General features: G+C 42.2%; 1 protein-coding gene across 1 annotated transcript in view; it reads left to right on the top strand.

Moving 5' to 3' along the window:
* Nucleotides 1–14811, top strand: part of LOC126108117 (uncharacterized) — a 47222-nt gene extending 32411 nt beyond the window's left edge. The window contains exon 6 of the mRNA XM_049913348.1: nt 13870–14811. Coding sequence (XP_049769305.1) covers nt 13870–14260 — 391 coding nt within the window. The 3' untranslated portion in view covers nt 14261–14811. The remainder of the gene's footprint in view (nt 1–13869) is intronic.
* The last annotated feature ends 661 nt before the right edge of the window (nt 14812–15472 follow it).

Here is a 15472-nt window from a genome sequence, read left to right as displayed (position 1 = left end):
ATTATCGTTTTATCTTGTGACGTACATGTCAAAGTTTTGCTTTCGCAATTAATCACCGAACGGTACTTTAATAGCCAATCTAACCCGATAATTACTTCTGTAGTCAAGTCTGGCACGACGACAAACTCTTGTTGAAATCGTGCCCCACATATCTCGAAGTTGACAAAAATCTGTTTTGTGACCGGTTTACTGGCCTTCCCAGTAGCACCGATAATTTTCACTCCTGTTACTGGCATAACTACGATGCCAGGTCTGTCTTTCAGTAACTCAAATATTTTCCCAGATACAGCACTCAATTCTGCACCGGTGTCAATCAACACGTTTAGTTGTAGGTCATGCATATTAACAGACACTACTATCTGTCTACACTTGTCCTCGACTGTTTCTTTCTTTTCCCATAGTAAATCCTCGTCTATATCCAGGTCATTCCAGAAAAAACCATCCGGCTTTGATCCTAAATTCGGCTTATCTGGCGGCTTTTTCAGCCTCTGTTCACATACAGTTTTAATTTCAACACGTTTGTCCTGAGGCTTAGTCTGTAGCTTCGCCTCCAATAACGAAACCTTTTCCTGTAACTCGTCAACTAGTGAGTGTTGCTTTGCTATCAATTCATTAATTGTCACCTTCGTTGATTCCTCTTTGGTCAGACTGATCTCATCTGCCAATCTACCTGGAGGAATGTGCCCAGTAGTTTCTGCAATTACTTCCGCTAGATCTGCGCAACCCACACTGCTATCGTCTGACTGTATAATGTCAGCTCTAACCACATACACGCTGTAATCTATGTGCTTTTCTACCAATCGTGTCCGGCTATCACTAAAATTTTCGCAATCGTTCTCCTTAATACTCTCGCAATGTTTAAACTGGAGGTTTGCGTCGGATGGGTCGGCTACTTCTACCACTGAAACTTTCGGTAAGGTCTGCCGGTTAGGGCCAGAACTTTCCGTTACTACCTCAACATCCAACTCTTGCGGGACGAAACACGATGAATCTTGCTCGTGCTCCCCATTAACATCAACTGTTTCTGGTAAAGTCTGCCAGTTAGGGCCAGAACTTTCTATCACTTCACAAACACTATCTTCCTGCAGGACGAGACGCGGCAAATCCTGCACGCGCTCCCCATAAACACTTCTCCCATACAGACCCCTATAATCTCTTAGTTTGTCGTATAAGCGACCGAACTGCCTTAACCAGACCTCATCCCTCTCTGCATCCTCTCGCTCGATGACGGACGTGTTATCCGACATCTGATCTTCTCTCAACAATTGCGAATCATTCTTAAACTCAATCTCCAGTTCCGCTGTGGGTATTACAGCTGCCACTTTATAATCAATTTCCGGAACACTACTTAAATTGTTCTCACTGACAGTGAATGTACTACCTACTGCTGTGTATACAGCTGATCTACTACTTGTGGGCGCACTCCTTTCTCCTAACACTGGCACACACTCCCGCCGTTGATTATTCCACACGGAATTTTCATAATGACGATATCTGGGTTTTCTCCTGTTATTGGGCCGCCAAAATTTCTCCACGCCCGCTCGGCCCCTCACCGGCGCGGCTAATGGTTTCCCTGTCTCGTCCCAGCAGATACGCTCCCCGGATGCTGCTGAGGCGGCTGATCACACCCTCTGGCGTTATTACTATTCTGTGAAGCCCGTATCACGTTAGTATGATACTGGTTTCTGTCATTCCTGTTATTATTTGCATTGTACCGATTGTTATTACGGTCCGAACCATTATTGTTATTGCTGCGGTATGCATTATTCCCATGGTTATCGTTGTTATGGTTGGGATGGTACCCGTTGTTGTTACCACGGCCTCTACCACTGTCGCGATTATTGCGCCAATTGTCCTCGTCCTCAACTCTTTCCAGGAAATCATTGATTGTCCTGTAATTGCTTCCTACGTAGCGTTTTGTATCATCTGGAAGCTTCTTGTAGAGTTCCCAGACTATTTCGGATTCCGTGCGGCGATCATGCAAATATTCCAACTTGCGGATCCAGCCCTCACAAAACTCCCTCATCGAACCGCGCGAATTCGCATCGAAAAGCCTCGATACGACAAATTCGCGCCAGACACTTTGCTGTTTTTGATCTGACCAGTATTCAGCCAGAAACAAATTTTTAAACTTGTCAAAAGTCAGGTTCGTAATGTTGAGGTTTAAGCCCCAACGCTTGGCATCACCAGCCAGCACATCAATAACCGCATTAATTTTTCTCTCATTAGTCCATGATCTGGGTAAAACTCTTTCACAATTCTTAATGAAATCCGTCGCGTGTATACCGCCTTTTTTCAAGGGGTCGAACCGCTCCTCTTTCGTCAACAATTCCGAACTATGTGCACAGATTGGCACATAGCTCTGTTTTTCGTCAAGTTTCTTTTCTAATTCCGACACTCTCGTAATTACTTGGCAAGTGGTTGTCGCAAGCGTTTCTACTTCCCTTTTTTTCTCTTTGCAGGTATTAGCCTGCTTCGTCACTTTGGTATCTACTTCGGATACTGACGCCTTTAAAGTTTCCACCTTCTTTTGATCCTCTTTTTTCACTAATTGAATTTGTTCCGTCACCTTATTCTCAATCATCGGAGCAACTGCTTCTCCTACACTTTTCTCGATTCTGCTAATTTCGGAATAAAAACGAGTATTTATGCTCGCAATTTCCGCCTGAACGCCTGTCATTTCCTGTTTAAGATTACCGATTTCGGTATTAATTACAACAATATCTTCTTTGATTTTATCAACTTTTGTATTAACAACTCCAACATTGTTGTTAACAACATTAATAGCTTTGTTCTGATTGTCTAGCTTTCGTTCAATTTTTTCAGACTGAGCTTCTTGCTTGGCAGACAGAGCTATAATTTCTGCCGATTGACTCTTGATTTCGTTAATCAAAACATTCAATAAATCAGTTAAATTCCCGGAAACTACCGGTTTTACTTCCGTAGATGCTTCCTCTTTAATTGTCCCCCCGTATTCGTCGTCAAGGGATTCACATTTGATTTTCACTTCCGATTCCGAAACATTTTCTAAAGTTTGGAATTCCATTTCTGCTCTTTGTTGCGTTTCGGCGGTCGCGTCTTTCATGCTAGCCGCCTGCCCATGAACAATGGGAACCGCCGTGCGCGTTTCCCACTGTTCGACCGATTGTTCCGTATCCAAGTCTACCAAATTTTGGTAATTGTTGCCTTCACTCATTTTAATAATTTTCAATATAAATGACAAATCTCAAATATAATTAGGATTACTCCCACTACTTATTCTCGCTGACGTAACGGCCTGTACGTAACCAGTACTTTGTTACGAGATTTGCACAATGCAAAATTCGTGTCCAGAACAACCTCAAATCCGAAGATTGTCCTGTCACCAGGTCGCCACGTGTAACCTCCCCCTCACTTACCGACCTTAATGACAGTGAAAAATGAAACCGCGTGTACCTAATGGGAGTTTTGGAAAAGCAATCGTCACCGAAGTTAACCTGCCGGTAAAGAGGGAGGAAAGGGTTACATCTAAATGAAAGGAAATGTGCTAGTGAAACTGGTGGAAATTAATTTTGAAAAGGGGTAAAGTTAATAAAGAAAGTAAATGTGCAGCCGTTACGTTAACAATTAACTAGCGGTAATTAGGTATTTGAGATTTGGGGGAAATCACGGTCGCCAGTCCTAAGGACAATTACTATAGTAACTGAAAAAGAAAGGTTATTACACATATAATTAGCACTAGAAGCGTGGCAACTGAAGGTTGACATGTGTAGTGTGAAAACTGAAAGTTTGTCAGAAGTAATAAATTTCGCTACACTCTGACTTAATTTAGTAAAAGGAATTAATAAAACCGAAAAATCGAAAGTTAATTTAGTGACTGAAGTTAATAGTGAGCTTTCTTTCTGAAGCACATCGAAATTCAGTAAAATACGGTTAGTCTTGGACTACCTCAACAATCATTTCAAAAGCTACTCGAATCTACGCAATTTAGAAAGAAGAGATTTAACTTTGAACTTGAATTAAATGATTCTGAAAATTAACAATAGTAAAATTTAGTACGTACCAAGCTGAGCTGCAGTCACAGGTAAGCTAAAATACGGTAACAAAGCTCACACTCTTAATTCGTGCTTGTGTAATCTGAATATTGTAGCCAGCTATTAATGCCATAATTGAACTTTGAAATTAAAGCAGTGAAAACGAGTTAGCTATATTACTTTAATGCTGGCGTTTGAATTTCAACGACACTCGGGTTCATTTCGGAAAAGGAAGGGACTCAGCTTGGTAATGCAATTGGGACAATGAGCAACAAACGTTCATGCTAAGTTGCTGTAATTATAGTGACGAAAATGGAACAGTTTGAAAAGCTGAGGTCTGCCATACAGTTCTAAAACTTTACGTGCGTCCAGTCTTCCTTGTCGGTTGATTGATTGAAGCCGTCGGTCGAGGAGGTGGCGACAGTCACTCATTGTCGGCCGTCGCTGTTGCAGAAGCTGGATGTTGGCGCGCCTTCTTCTCGACACGGTCACCAGATGAAACGGGCTCTTGATGTGCGCTAGTTAATGTTTCCCGTCCGCGACACCATGTCAGAAACTATCATCGCAAGTCGATCGCAATTACATGCTGCCAAACCCCGAAAGCGCGGCAACTCGCGGGAGCATCACACAACACACCTGCTCCACTCGCTACTCCAGCCACTCCTTCTCTCTGTGCTCAGCCCGCGCTCCACGCGGCAGAGTTAACACTACCAAAGATCCTACACACTTTGAATCTTCACACGACCTATCGATGTAATCGTTCGATAGCGTAGTTTTCCCTAGGCAAGACCCAGCGTAAAAATACAAATAATATTTACGAAACAAACCAATTATACATCGACATAAATGCATAAATATACAAATAGTAAAACAATTACAATATACAAAGAGACAGAAATGTCATATCTTGAGGTAACAAAGCAAGGAAAGAAAATAATAGCACAATAGATGGAAATAGGAGGATATGCATTTCCGGCGTTACAAAGTGTAGGTATGGTTCTGAGTCAAATGATTTTCAGAAATCAAGAAATACTGCATCAACATGACTACCATCCTCCAAAGCTTTCAGTATGGCATGTGAGAAAAGTGTGACCCGGATTTCGCTTGATAGATGTTTTTGGAATCTGTGCTGGTTGGCATGGAGGTGGTCAGTGTGTTTGAGATCCCTTAGTAAGTTTGAGCTCAGAATATGTTCTAAGATTACCCAGCAAACTGATGTCAAGGATATTGGTCGGCAGTTTAGTGGATCACTTCTACTATCTTTCTTGTAGATGGGTGTAACATTGTGCTCTTTTTCCAACAACTGGCACAGTTTCTTGTTGGGGGGATGTTCGATAGATTTTAGTTAGAACAGCAGCTAATTCAGCCACAAATTCAATATAGAATCTGACGATAGGGATTGCATCAGACCCCGGAGCTTTGTTAGAGTTTAATGACTTCAGCTGTTGCTCGACACCACTGACACTAATACTTGTTTCATTCATCCTTTCAGTGGTGTGAGGATTAAATTGGGCCAATTATCCTGGATTTTCCTTTCTGAAGGAACATTTGAAAGTGGGAGTTAGCATTTCAGCTTTTGCTTTGCTACCATCAGTTTCACTCCCTGTCTCATTCGCTAGGGATTGGGCACTAACTTTGGTACCATCAACAGCCTTTACATGCAACCAGAATTTCTTGGGTTTTGTGGAAGATCATTTGGCAATATTCTGGTATTGTAGTCATTGAAGACATCATGCCTTCCTCTCTTGACAACCAAACATGTTTCATTCAGCCCTACACTTTGTTGTACACCATTTATGCACAGGGTGTATATGACCCGGGAGATCCGGGAAAGACCCGGGAATTTTTTCATCTGGGAGAAAACTGAGAAAAAGCCTGGGAATTTTTTAGAATTCCGGGAATTTTTCATTGTTTTATTTTTCAGTTAATTTTTTGTTATTTTGACTGGTAAGAACCGATACTCTAACAAAGGATATTACTGTATCCCGCTACTGCAGAATAATACTGCAGCAACAAAATATGAAAGAGAGCATAAAACTTAAATTGCAAAGGAAATGCGTCATATCACAGTGCTCATACAAACGTCTGCCAACAGCAAAATGTGTGAAAGTCTTTAGGCAGACTATGCAATGCTTCGTAACAACAAAATACTTCCGATGAACTGAACGTGATTTCACAACTGTTTACATTTGATTCCTCTAAGCAGTTACGAGCGGAATCACGCGCATGTGTAGTTGAGACGCATCTGAGCAGTACCTTCTCCTGCTTCTGGCTACAGAAATGTCGCTGTTGGTTGTGTACGCAACAAACCGGAGTACCTGAACTGGGTGCAATTTTGGTGGTAAGGGGGCAAATTCGTATTGTTGAGGAAAAAAAAAAACATTGTTTCACAAAGCGCCTAGCACCTGGCGCACGTTGGTCTATCGATTATTCAAAAGATTTTGAAGCTCATCACTATTGCTTTTTGAACATTTTTTATCACATTCTAAATTGATTTCTGAATGAATCATAAGTTGATTTCTGAATGCGTGCATAGTGTACGTGATGTCCCTGCCAGGGGAATCCTCGTCGCATCTAAAAATAAACTTTCCTGCAGACAAAAGGGGACGTGATCCGTGTTTACGTTTAGTGATTTTGCTGTTTCCGCTACGTTTACTGCTCTCACGTCAAATGAAAAAAAGTGATTTCTGTGGCTGGGAGCTATCATGTGAATTAAAATACATTCACATAATTACGGAAGGCTAAAATATGTTATTGATTTCAGAGTTTTATATAAATTTCCACTTTTCTGTAAGTCAAGCATTAATCGCCTTGCAGAGCAATGAAGTCAATTTTGTCGCTTTGCTAGAGAAATTCGGCTTTTATTTATCTTTTCCCCTGAGGCAGCTGGTTTGTTTGAAACGAAGTGTTTAATTCCACAATATTGGCTAGTTTCAACTGTTCACCCCATTTCAAGTGCACGTTTTCATCTTCTAGCATGTATGGCATTATGCCATAATAAAGAACCATGAGACAATACAGTGCTGGTACTCCAAGAAAATTTACATCACGAAAACCGCACTGAAAAGCTTAATATCAGATTGAGGCCTACTTCGTTGGGGATCTGGACATACGCATGTGCAAACGCACAAAAAACATAAACACTATATGTGAAAGCTTAGCTTCTCTTGTAGCTTATTAATCTTCGCGACAAATATTTTATATGAAAACTTTGCTTTTCCTGCAGCAACACTATGTATATTAATTTAAACCATTAACTTTTCCTGTTCTTGTTTTTGCCCTAATTAACAGTGATGCTGCTATTGGCTGACTACATCACGTGTCCTATGTTTTTAATATCCATTGTCATCGGCTTACGAGATCACGTGACAGGAGCTATGACTGCTTACAAAAGCGCATCGCAATGTCCATTTCAATTCTTCGGAAAGTAACATGAGGTGTTTGGTGAAATTAGAATTTGTGCTTTCGTACTACAAAAATATGCAGTGTATTTGTTGCTGCACATCAAAGAACTTTCCAAAACGTGGTGTATGGTTTTTTTTTTCCCCCACATGAGTTTCGTTTTCTAAAGTGCCGGGAAATTCTAAGCTGCTGTATAAAACTATGACCATTCAAATGATTGATCAATTTTGCAGTATACTACAGGGAACGTATACTATCACTTAACACGGAAAAAGTGTATTTTCACCCGGGAGAAAGTGTAGTTTTAACCGAGAGATCCGGGAAAAATCCGGGAATTTTTTTCCTTGTCCACGTATACACCCTGTATGCAGTAATTTTTGTTTCTGTAGGAGGAGCCAGAGTTCCTCTACATGGTCCTGCCCTGTGCTGAACGTTTCAGATTCCTCATGAAGACATGACACTAATCTTTTTATATAGTTTACTGAACATACATCTCTTTCTGCTTGTGGTCCTTTGTACTTTGATGATCATTGTTTTCACAACTGATACCAGTTTCAGTGTGAACATCCTCAGAGGTGTCAGATCTATTTGTTGCCGTTAGATCCTATATTTTCCATCATGAGTGAGGTTCTGAACTATATCTGTTCTATGTAGTTGGCAGAGAAGGCATTTAACAGTGTTTCACAGGATGTTTTCACACTTACGACTACCAAAACTGTAATCATTCCAGCTGATTGTTGGATTGTTAAAGTCTCCTCCAATGATTGCAGTATCATTAGGGAACTTACGTACTAGCAAACTGAGGTTTTCTCTAAAGTTTTGAGGTAATATCAGGAGGAGAATCTGATGGTTGATAGGATCCTATTATAATTTTTTTGCCCACTCTTGATATTGAGTCTTGCCCAATCACTCTCTCCTGCTTTCCTTCTAGGGCCCATAATATAGCTTCCAGTTGCAGTAAGTACACTCGAATGTCATGTCTATAGTGATAATACTTTTTAACGAAAAACAAACTACTGTGTGGTAATAGTATTTCAACTAATACTACATGTTCATTACAAAACTGAGTAAGTTTTATTGCTCTAATATTTGTGTTTGAGACAACCACCACAGCCAATGGCATATCGCAACTGCAACTGCGTGTGATCTCGCAAGCATGTTGAGGGCCTTGCCTCTGTTTCAGTTGTCCACACTGTAATTAGTCTCATCTTGGTTCACAATCCCTATGAGAACAATATGTGCGGGTTGTATATTCCTTATTTAAAGTAGTTTCTTAAAACTTAGTAAGCACATTTTTAGTGTGGTCGTTACTGTCTGTCTTCCAGCATCTTCACGGGTCAGAAAGTCTTGTGGCCATTTGTGCTGCCCTTTGTTGTACACGTTTGTTGTCCCCAAGTAGTTTTTTGTACATGGCTGCACATTCAGAGACCGTGAATAGTTACAATTGAAAGAAAAACAGCCCTCAGTCACTATTTTTAACAAATTAACCTGGTTTTGACACTGCTAGGAGTGTCTTCTTCAGTATTTAAAACAAAGAATGGGCTATATTCTATAACATGGTCACAGAATAATGACTAAAAACGTACGATAGGGTATAAGTACGGAATCATCGTAAAAGACTGACAGTACTTATATGTCATTTATAAAATAATAAATATGCCAAAAGGGCATTGGTAACAAAGATATTTAAGATAAAGAAAACTGTGAAGAACACTTGCTAAGAAAAAATGGCACTAGCCCCCAAAATTCATCTTTTGCCGACCATCTTCTAATTACAGGTCATTCGCCTAAAGCCATCTGTAATAGCAACATTTTGCACACCGAAAAGAAAGGGCGTAGACTAGATATTCTAGAAGAATAGGAGATTTTCAAGCATTTTGCTCGAAAAGATAGCCTCGTCCTTAATGAACAGCTGCAGCTACGGAACAAAAATTTTTCAACAGTATAAAGACGTTACTCGATATCTGACTTCGGGTCTCCTTGTGCAGGTTGCTGAAATGTTCTTTTCCTTCTAAGGTAGTCCTATATTTTCAATTATCAAATGTTTCTTGGCTGCATTTCACGTCAATATTGCTTTCTACAAGTTGTCATTCAGTCCTATCTACATTTTCATGATGATGTTTTCATGTTTTACCTTACTGTTATAAGCTTTGATGTAGACAAAATGTTATGTCGTATGCTACTATCAGACAAACATTGCTTTCCATTATGTATCAATTACTGTTTATTTATAACCATTTCTGCCTATATTTCAATGTGAAGTAGCCTAATTGTGTTTACGGCTACCAGATGGCGCGCTTGTTGCAGTGCCGTGTTCACCTGGTCGCATTTAACGCGGGCACCTCAGTCCGTTTTGCAACCTGCTGCACTCAGCCCTTAGTAGCTCGCCATCACAGTTTTCTTTATCTTAAATATCTTTGTGACTAATGTTCTTTTGGCATATTTATTATTTTATAAATGACATATAAGAACTGTTAGTCTTTTACGATGATTCTGTACTTATACCCTATCGTACATTTTTAGTCATTATTCTGTGACCATGTTATAGAATATAGCCCATTCTTTGTTTTAAATTCTGAAGAACACACTCCTAGCAGTGGCGAAACCAGGTTAATTTGTTAAAAACAGTGACCGAGTGCTGTTTTTCTTTCAATTGTCCCCAATTAGTCTCATGTGGTTTAGATCTCTCATACTTCAGCAATAGTCTGGTTTACATTGCACAAGTCTTTTGCAGCCAATGTCGTTTGTTTTGATGGTTTTTCCCATTATCCTGCAAAGAAAGTGATGGCTACCACCTGTTTTATCTACAACTGACCCTCTTTGAATCCCTACAGATTTACACCCAAGTATTTGTATAAGTTTTCTCATTACAGTTGAGTCATTAATATTGGAGTTATAGGATAATCTATTTTAGTGTTTTGCGAAGTACCCAGTTTTACATTTGTGGATATTTAAAGTAAGTTGCTAAACTTTTTATCACTTTGAAATCTTATCACCATTTTATTATGGGACACTTTATAAATTATACTGCAGTTAGTCACAGAAGGTTGCTGGGAGGCAGCTGAAAAGGAAGGGGGTGCAGCCGCTAATGGGATATGGCATGATGAAGATGGAAGAGGGAGTTAATTGAAATTAAATCACAAAAATCTTGATAAAAATTTGTTGCTTCTAAGCCCCGTGTTTCAAAAGACAAATGTGCTACCTTTTCTAACTGATTAGTATCCTTTTTGGAGGACTGCAAACTCTGAAATAGTCCACACATATAAGTTTTTTCCCCTGGATGTCTTGCTTAAGATCATAATATATAGACAAGAGCAAACACAAATCCAAAAATCCTATTGAAATACAAAAGTGTTAGCCATTGTACATAAAACCATTTTCAGTAGAGGGACAGCAAGAGACACGATCTTACCTCACAGATGCAGGAATGCAAAATACTCATATACGGCCTCAAGGCTACAGCCAGCTGCTCGGCTTAAGCGCACAGTGAGTGCATGCAGTGGATAGGGTGTGCTTGTGATTGTCCTACATCTGCATACATAATCTGCAAGCCATCGTATGGTGCACGGCAGACGGTACCGTGTATCACCACTAGTCGTGCCCTTTGCTGTTCTGTCCACAAATGTAGTGAGGGAAGAAAGAGTATATGCTTTCTTTCAAGCCCTGATTACTGTTGTCCTGTAGGAATGATCTTTAGTTACTCACAAATACCGGTTCAGTAAACTTTCTCAATAGTGTTTTGTGAAAAAAAAAAATTCCTCCCCCCCCCCCCGGGTATTCCCATTTTGTTTCACAAAGCATTTTTGTAATACTCGTGTCTCGATCAAATCTACCGGTAGCAAATTCAGTAGTGTACCTCTAAATTGCTTCGATGTCTTCCCCCAGTCTGACTCGACTCGGTGGTAATTCCAAATAATCGAACAGCACACGAGAATGGATTGCTCGAGTATTGTGTACGCAGTCCGCTCGTATTTGTTTCGCTTCGTGTCACTTCGCGACATTACACCTACATATTGTGTGTGCCTTTGTAAAGCAGCACACCGAAAATACTGTATCTGAATATTATAGTACTGTTTTTCGTACTCGTCCGGATTAACTCTCATTTTTCACATTTACAGCAAGCTGCCATTGAATACACAGAAGTTCTATCCACAATTTTCTCCAAACACTTTTCTTCCACTCAGATGTATAAAATACGCTTATAGCCTGTGTGTTTAGAAGAAGTCACACCAAATCGACGGCTTCCAACTTCTTGGAGAACGTTATCCGTCATTCTAATCCGATATTATCTACTGGACATTGGACCTCTGCGGCCTGAAACCACTGTGTGGAAAGGGATTAACGGGGAACTAGCAAGTACCTGTGCCCGTCAGTTGTGCAGCTGTGCTTCCCGACACCCAGAACCCTCTAACACGTGCCGTACGAGCAACAGATACCGATCCTGTAAAGAAATTGTGTGTTGCTCGACCCCTATAAGAGTGTACTCTGTAGAGTGTGAGAGCTGGACTCGGTATCGGGCCTCACTTCGTCGGTCGGATACGGGGAGGGTGACGTCAGTCTGCGGAGGAGACCGACTGCGAAACACTTGTGACCTGTCCTGAAATACTGCTGAAGTGTGTGGGACCTGTACCAAATATGCCTGAGAGGTGATTCTACGTGTAGAAAGAATACCGGCACAATTGGTCACGAGTTTGTTTGATCCGTCAGAGAGCGTAACAGAGCTGCAGGAACATCTGAACAGGTAGACGACGGAAGATCCGTACAAACTATAATATACCGAGAAAGTTTACTAACAAAGCTTCTCGAACGATTTCACCTTGGGCACCTCGGTATCCACTACACACCACTACACGTGCTTCTGTACGGACTGTGAAGACGAGACAAAATTCCAGTGCAAAACAGGAATTTGAGGAATCATTCCTGCCATGACAAACTGCCTATTGGCTTCTGTCTCGGGTTCTTCGGCCGACGTTCATCTAATGATTTTTCTGACGTTTCGCCAGCACGAGTGGCTGGCATTGTCAAAGCTTCACCCTCCATTGCCGGTGGTGAACTGGAGGCGAGCTCGCGGCCGCAGACTATATGTATCTGGCGCGCCAACGTCCGAGGGCTTCTCCGCGGTCATTTCCGGTGCGGTCCTCCTCTTGCTACCTGCGACGGTCGTTCGCTGCAGTACGGGAAGCCAGGATCTGTTTACCTTAAGGCTTTCCTCTTTATTGTTCAAACTGTTCGCGTGTTTTTGTATTTCTACAGCTTCTCTGAACAAGCGCGTGTGATAGTGCTTCTCTTCAGCCAGAACTTCCGTGTCGGCGAATTTTATTACGTGGTCGGTCTCATTCAGTGCGTGCTCTGCCACGGCTGATTTCTCCACCTGCCCCAACCTGCAATGTCGCATATGCTCTTTGATCCTGGTGTTAATGGATCGTCCAGTCATTCCGACTGCCATACATTCCCAGAGTGACGGACAGAATTGGCCGTATATTGCGCAAACACGGCGTAAAGATGATTTTCAAACCGACAAGGAAGATCAAAGAGTGTCTTAGATCGGCGAAGGAGAAAAGAGACCCACTTGCAATGTCGGGAATATACCGTATACCATGCACATGCGGAAAAGTTTATGTTGGAATGACTGGACGATCCATTAACACCAGGATCAAAGGGCATAAGCGACATTGTAGGTTGGGGCAGGTGGAGAAATCGGCCGTGGCAGAGCACGCACTGAATGAGACCGACCACGTAATAAAATTCACCGACACGGAAGTTCTGGCTGTAGAGAAGCACTATCACACGCGCTTGTTCAGAGAAGCTGTAGAAATCCAAAAACACGCGAACAGTTTCAACAAGAAAGAGGAAAGCCTTAAGGTAAACGGATCCTGGCTTCCCGTTCTGCAGTGAACGACCGTCGCAGGTAGCAAGAGGAGAACCGCACCAGAAATGACCGCGAAGAAGCCCTCGGACGTTGGCGCGCCAGGTACAGTCTGCAACCGCGAGCTCGCCTCCAGTTCACCACCGGCAAGGGAGGGTGAAGCTTTGACAATGCCAGCCACTCGTGCTGGCGAAACGTTAGAAAAATCATTAGATGAACGTCGGCCGAAGAACCCGAGACAGAAGCCAATAGGCAGTTTGTCAACAAGTGGCCACGAAAGCCTTAACAATTTTGCATTCCTGCCATGTTTCGTGCACAAAAGGGATAGGAAAAATCATAATAAAATATAGACGGTACTGTCATGCACTTCATTAGTTTGTAGAAATAGATGCAAATGAGTGAATCCTAGCATAGCTACAGGTGTCTAGATCAGGGTTATTGTAAATTGTGCTCTGTAGTGCCAATGTGCGAAATTTATTTTATGACATCTAATTCTGCACTGGAACAACAATTACTTGCGTAAAATAAGAGGCATCTAGCAAATTTGATGTAGCATCTATTGAAATTTCCTTTTTGTTTGTATTTCAGATGTCCACAGTTTTCTCTGGACGACTCGTTAAGCGCCACCGGAGCTGCAGTGTGTGAAGTCGGTAAGGAGGTCAGGGTACGGAGATCCCGCCACGGCGTCTCGTCCTCTCGTGACGGCACGCGGTGTTCGGCTACCGGAAGGTCTGTGCCGAAGCCTCCGGACAGTCCCGCGACGCTCGTGGCGGAGGTTCCGGCCGAGCCGGTTATTCGAGGCGGCACACTGCTACGCGCACCGAGCCGGACTGCACACTCGTGGCCAGAGTGGGAAATCTTTCACCCGCTCTTACGACTCGAAAGAGGACGAAAGGCGGGACGAGGGGGAAGAGCTACAGCTGCGACGTGTGCGGGAGTGTGTCCTCGCACCAAGTGTGGATCGGCCCGACCGCTGTAACGCGGCAGTACGGCTGCACGGCTACCTGCGAAACCGCGTCCGGGTACACACGGAGGAGCGGCTGTTCACCTGCCACATTCGCAGTAAGTTATTCGGACAGGTGCACCTGTGCGTGCGAGCGTGCCCGCACACCGGCGAGTCGGCACAGTTCGGAGATCTGCGGCGAGCTGTTCTTCTGTCACACGCGCCGGAAGTTGCACAGGTGTGTGCGTAGTGGACTCCGGCAGAGGCACCGGAAGGCACGAAGTTGGCGAGCTGTTACTGTTATGTTTTACCACTTGTACATACCTGCAGAAAATCGTATTGTATCAGCCTCAGCTATTTTTTTCAGAAGACCTACGTGTCGGTAATTAAAAGGAATTACACGCACAACTTCTGTATATTTCTTAACCGTTTGCACATTGCTACGAGATGTTTCTATTTGCATATATTTTGCACTGTATGGTATGTACCTATTGACAGAAACTCTGCAATTGCAAAAGCTTCTTGCATCTCAATCTTTTTTTCATAACCTGTACTGATAGCAATAATAAAGATTTTATTTTATAGTAGCTGATACTGGTACAATATGCATTTCAGTTTCTGTTTACTCTGTCTCGTGTAAAGCTCGTAGTCGAGTAACGGGAGCATTCTGTTAAGTAATAACAAAGAGGATATCGTTTGAAAAAGTTGCGAGACTGTCAGTTGCTATCGAGTGGGACTTATTGCCGATTACTTCTTTTGCAATGTGCACGGAAGAGATCGATCAAAGTTTCCTGTCGTTTCTCCGTTTCTCGAAATAAAACTGTAGTAAGTAATAGGTTGATAATTTTGGACGTACAACTCGTTTAGGTTTGGCAATCGTCATTTTTGTGGATGTCAGACGGTGGTGTGGAGGACGTGATCGTGAAACAAAGTATAAAACTGTACTTGCCTCCATTGGCAACTAGAGTGTTTTATTTCGAGAAACTTAAGTTTTTCTATTTTAGTGTCAGCTGTATATATAGCTTATTGAGTGTTGCATGTTATGTGGTAGTTACTAATAAGCCAAGCAGCTTAAACAGTAATCTGAAACAGAAGTTTTGTCAGCTGTCCTCGGGAGGAGCATCGTAGTTGCACAGGGCGTATACACTACAGCTGGTGTCAGGATTGTACTGAGATTTGATGCCTGTGCCTCCAGGATCCAGTGCAGTGTGTTACACAGCACATCTCATTCCTGGGAGTCCTGGAGGA

The sequence above is a fragment of the Schistocerca cancellata genome, chromosome 11 (genome assembly GCF_023864275.1).
Source record: "Schistocerca cancellata isolate TAMUIC-IGC-003103 chromosome 11, iqSchCanc2.1, whole genome shotgun sequence".
Classification (NCBI taxonomy): Eukaryota; Metazoa; Arthropoda; class Insecta; order Orthoptera; family Acrididae; genus Schistocerca; species Schistocerca cancellata.
The sequence above is the reverse complement of the archived record's forward strand: the minus strand, read 5'-3'. Positions and strand labels throughout refer to the sequence as shown.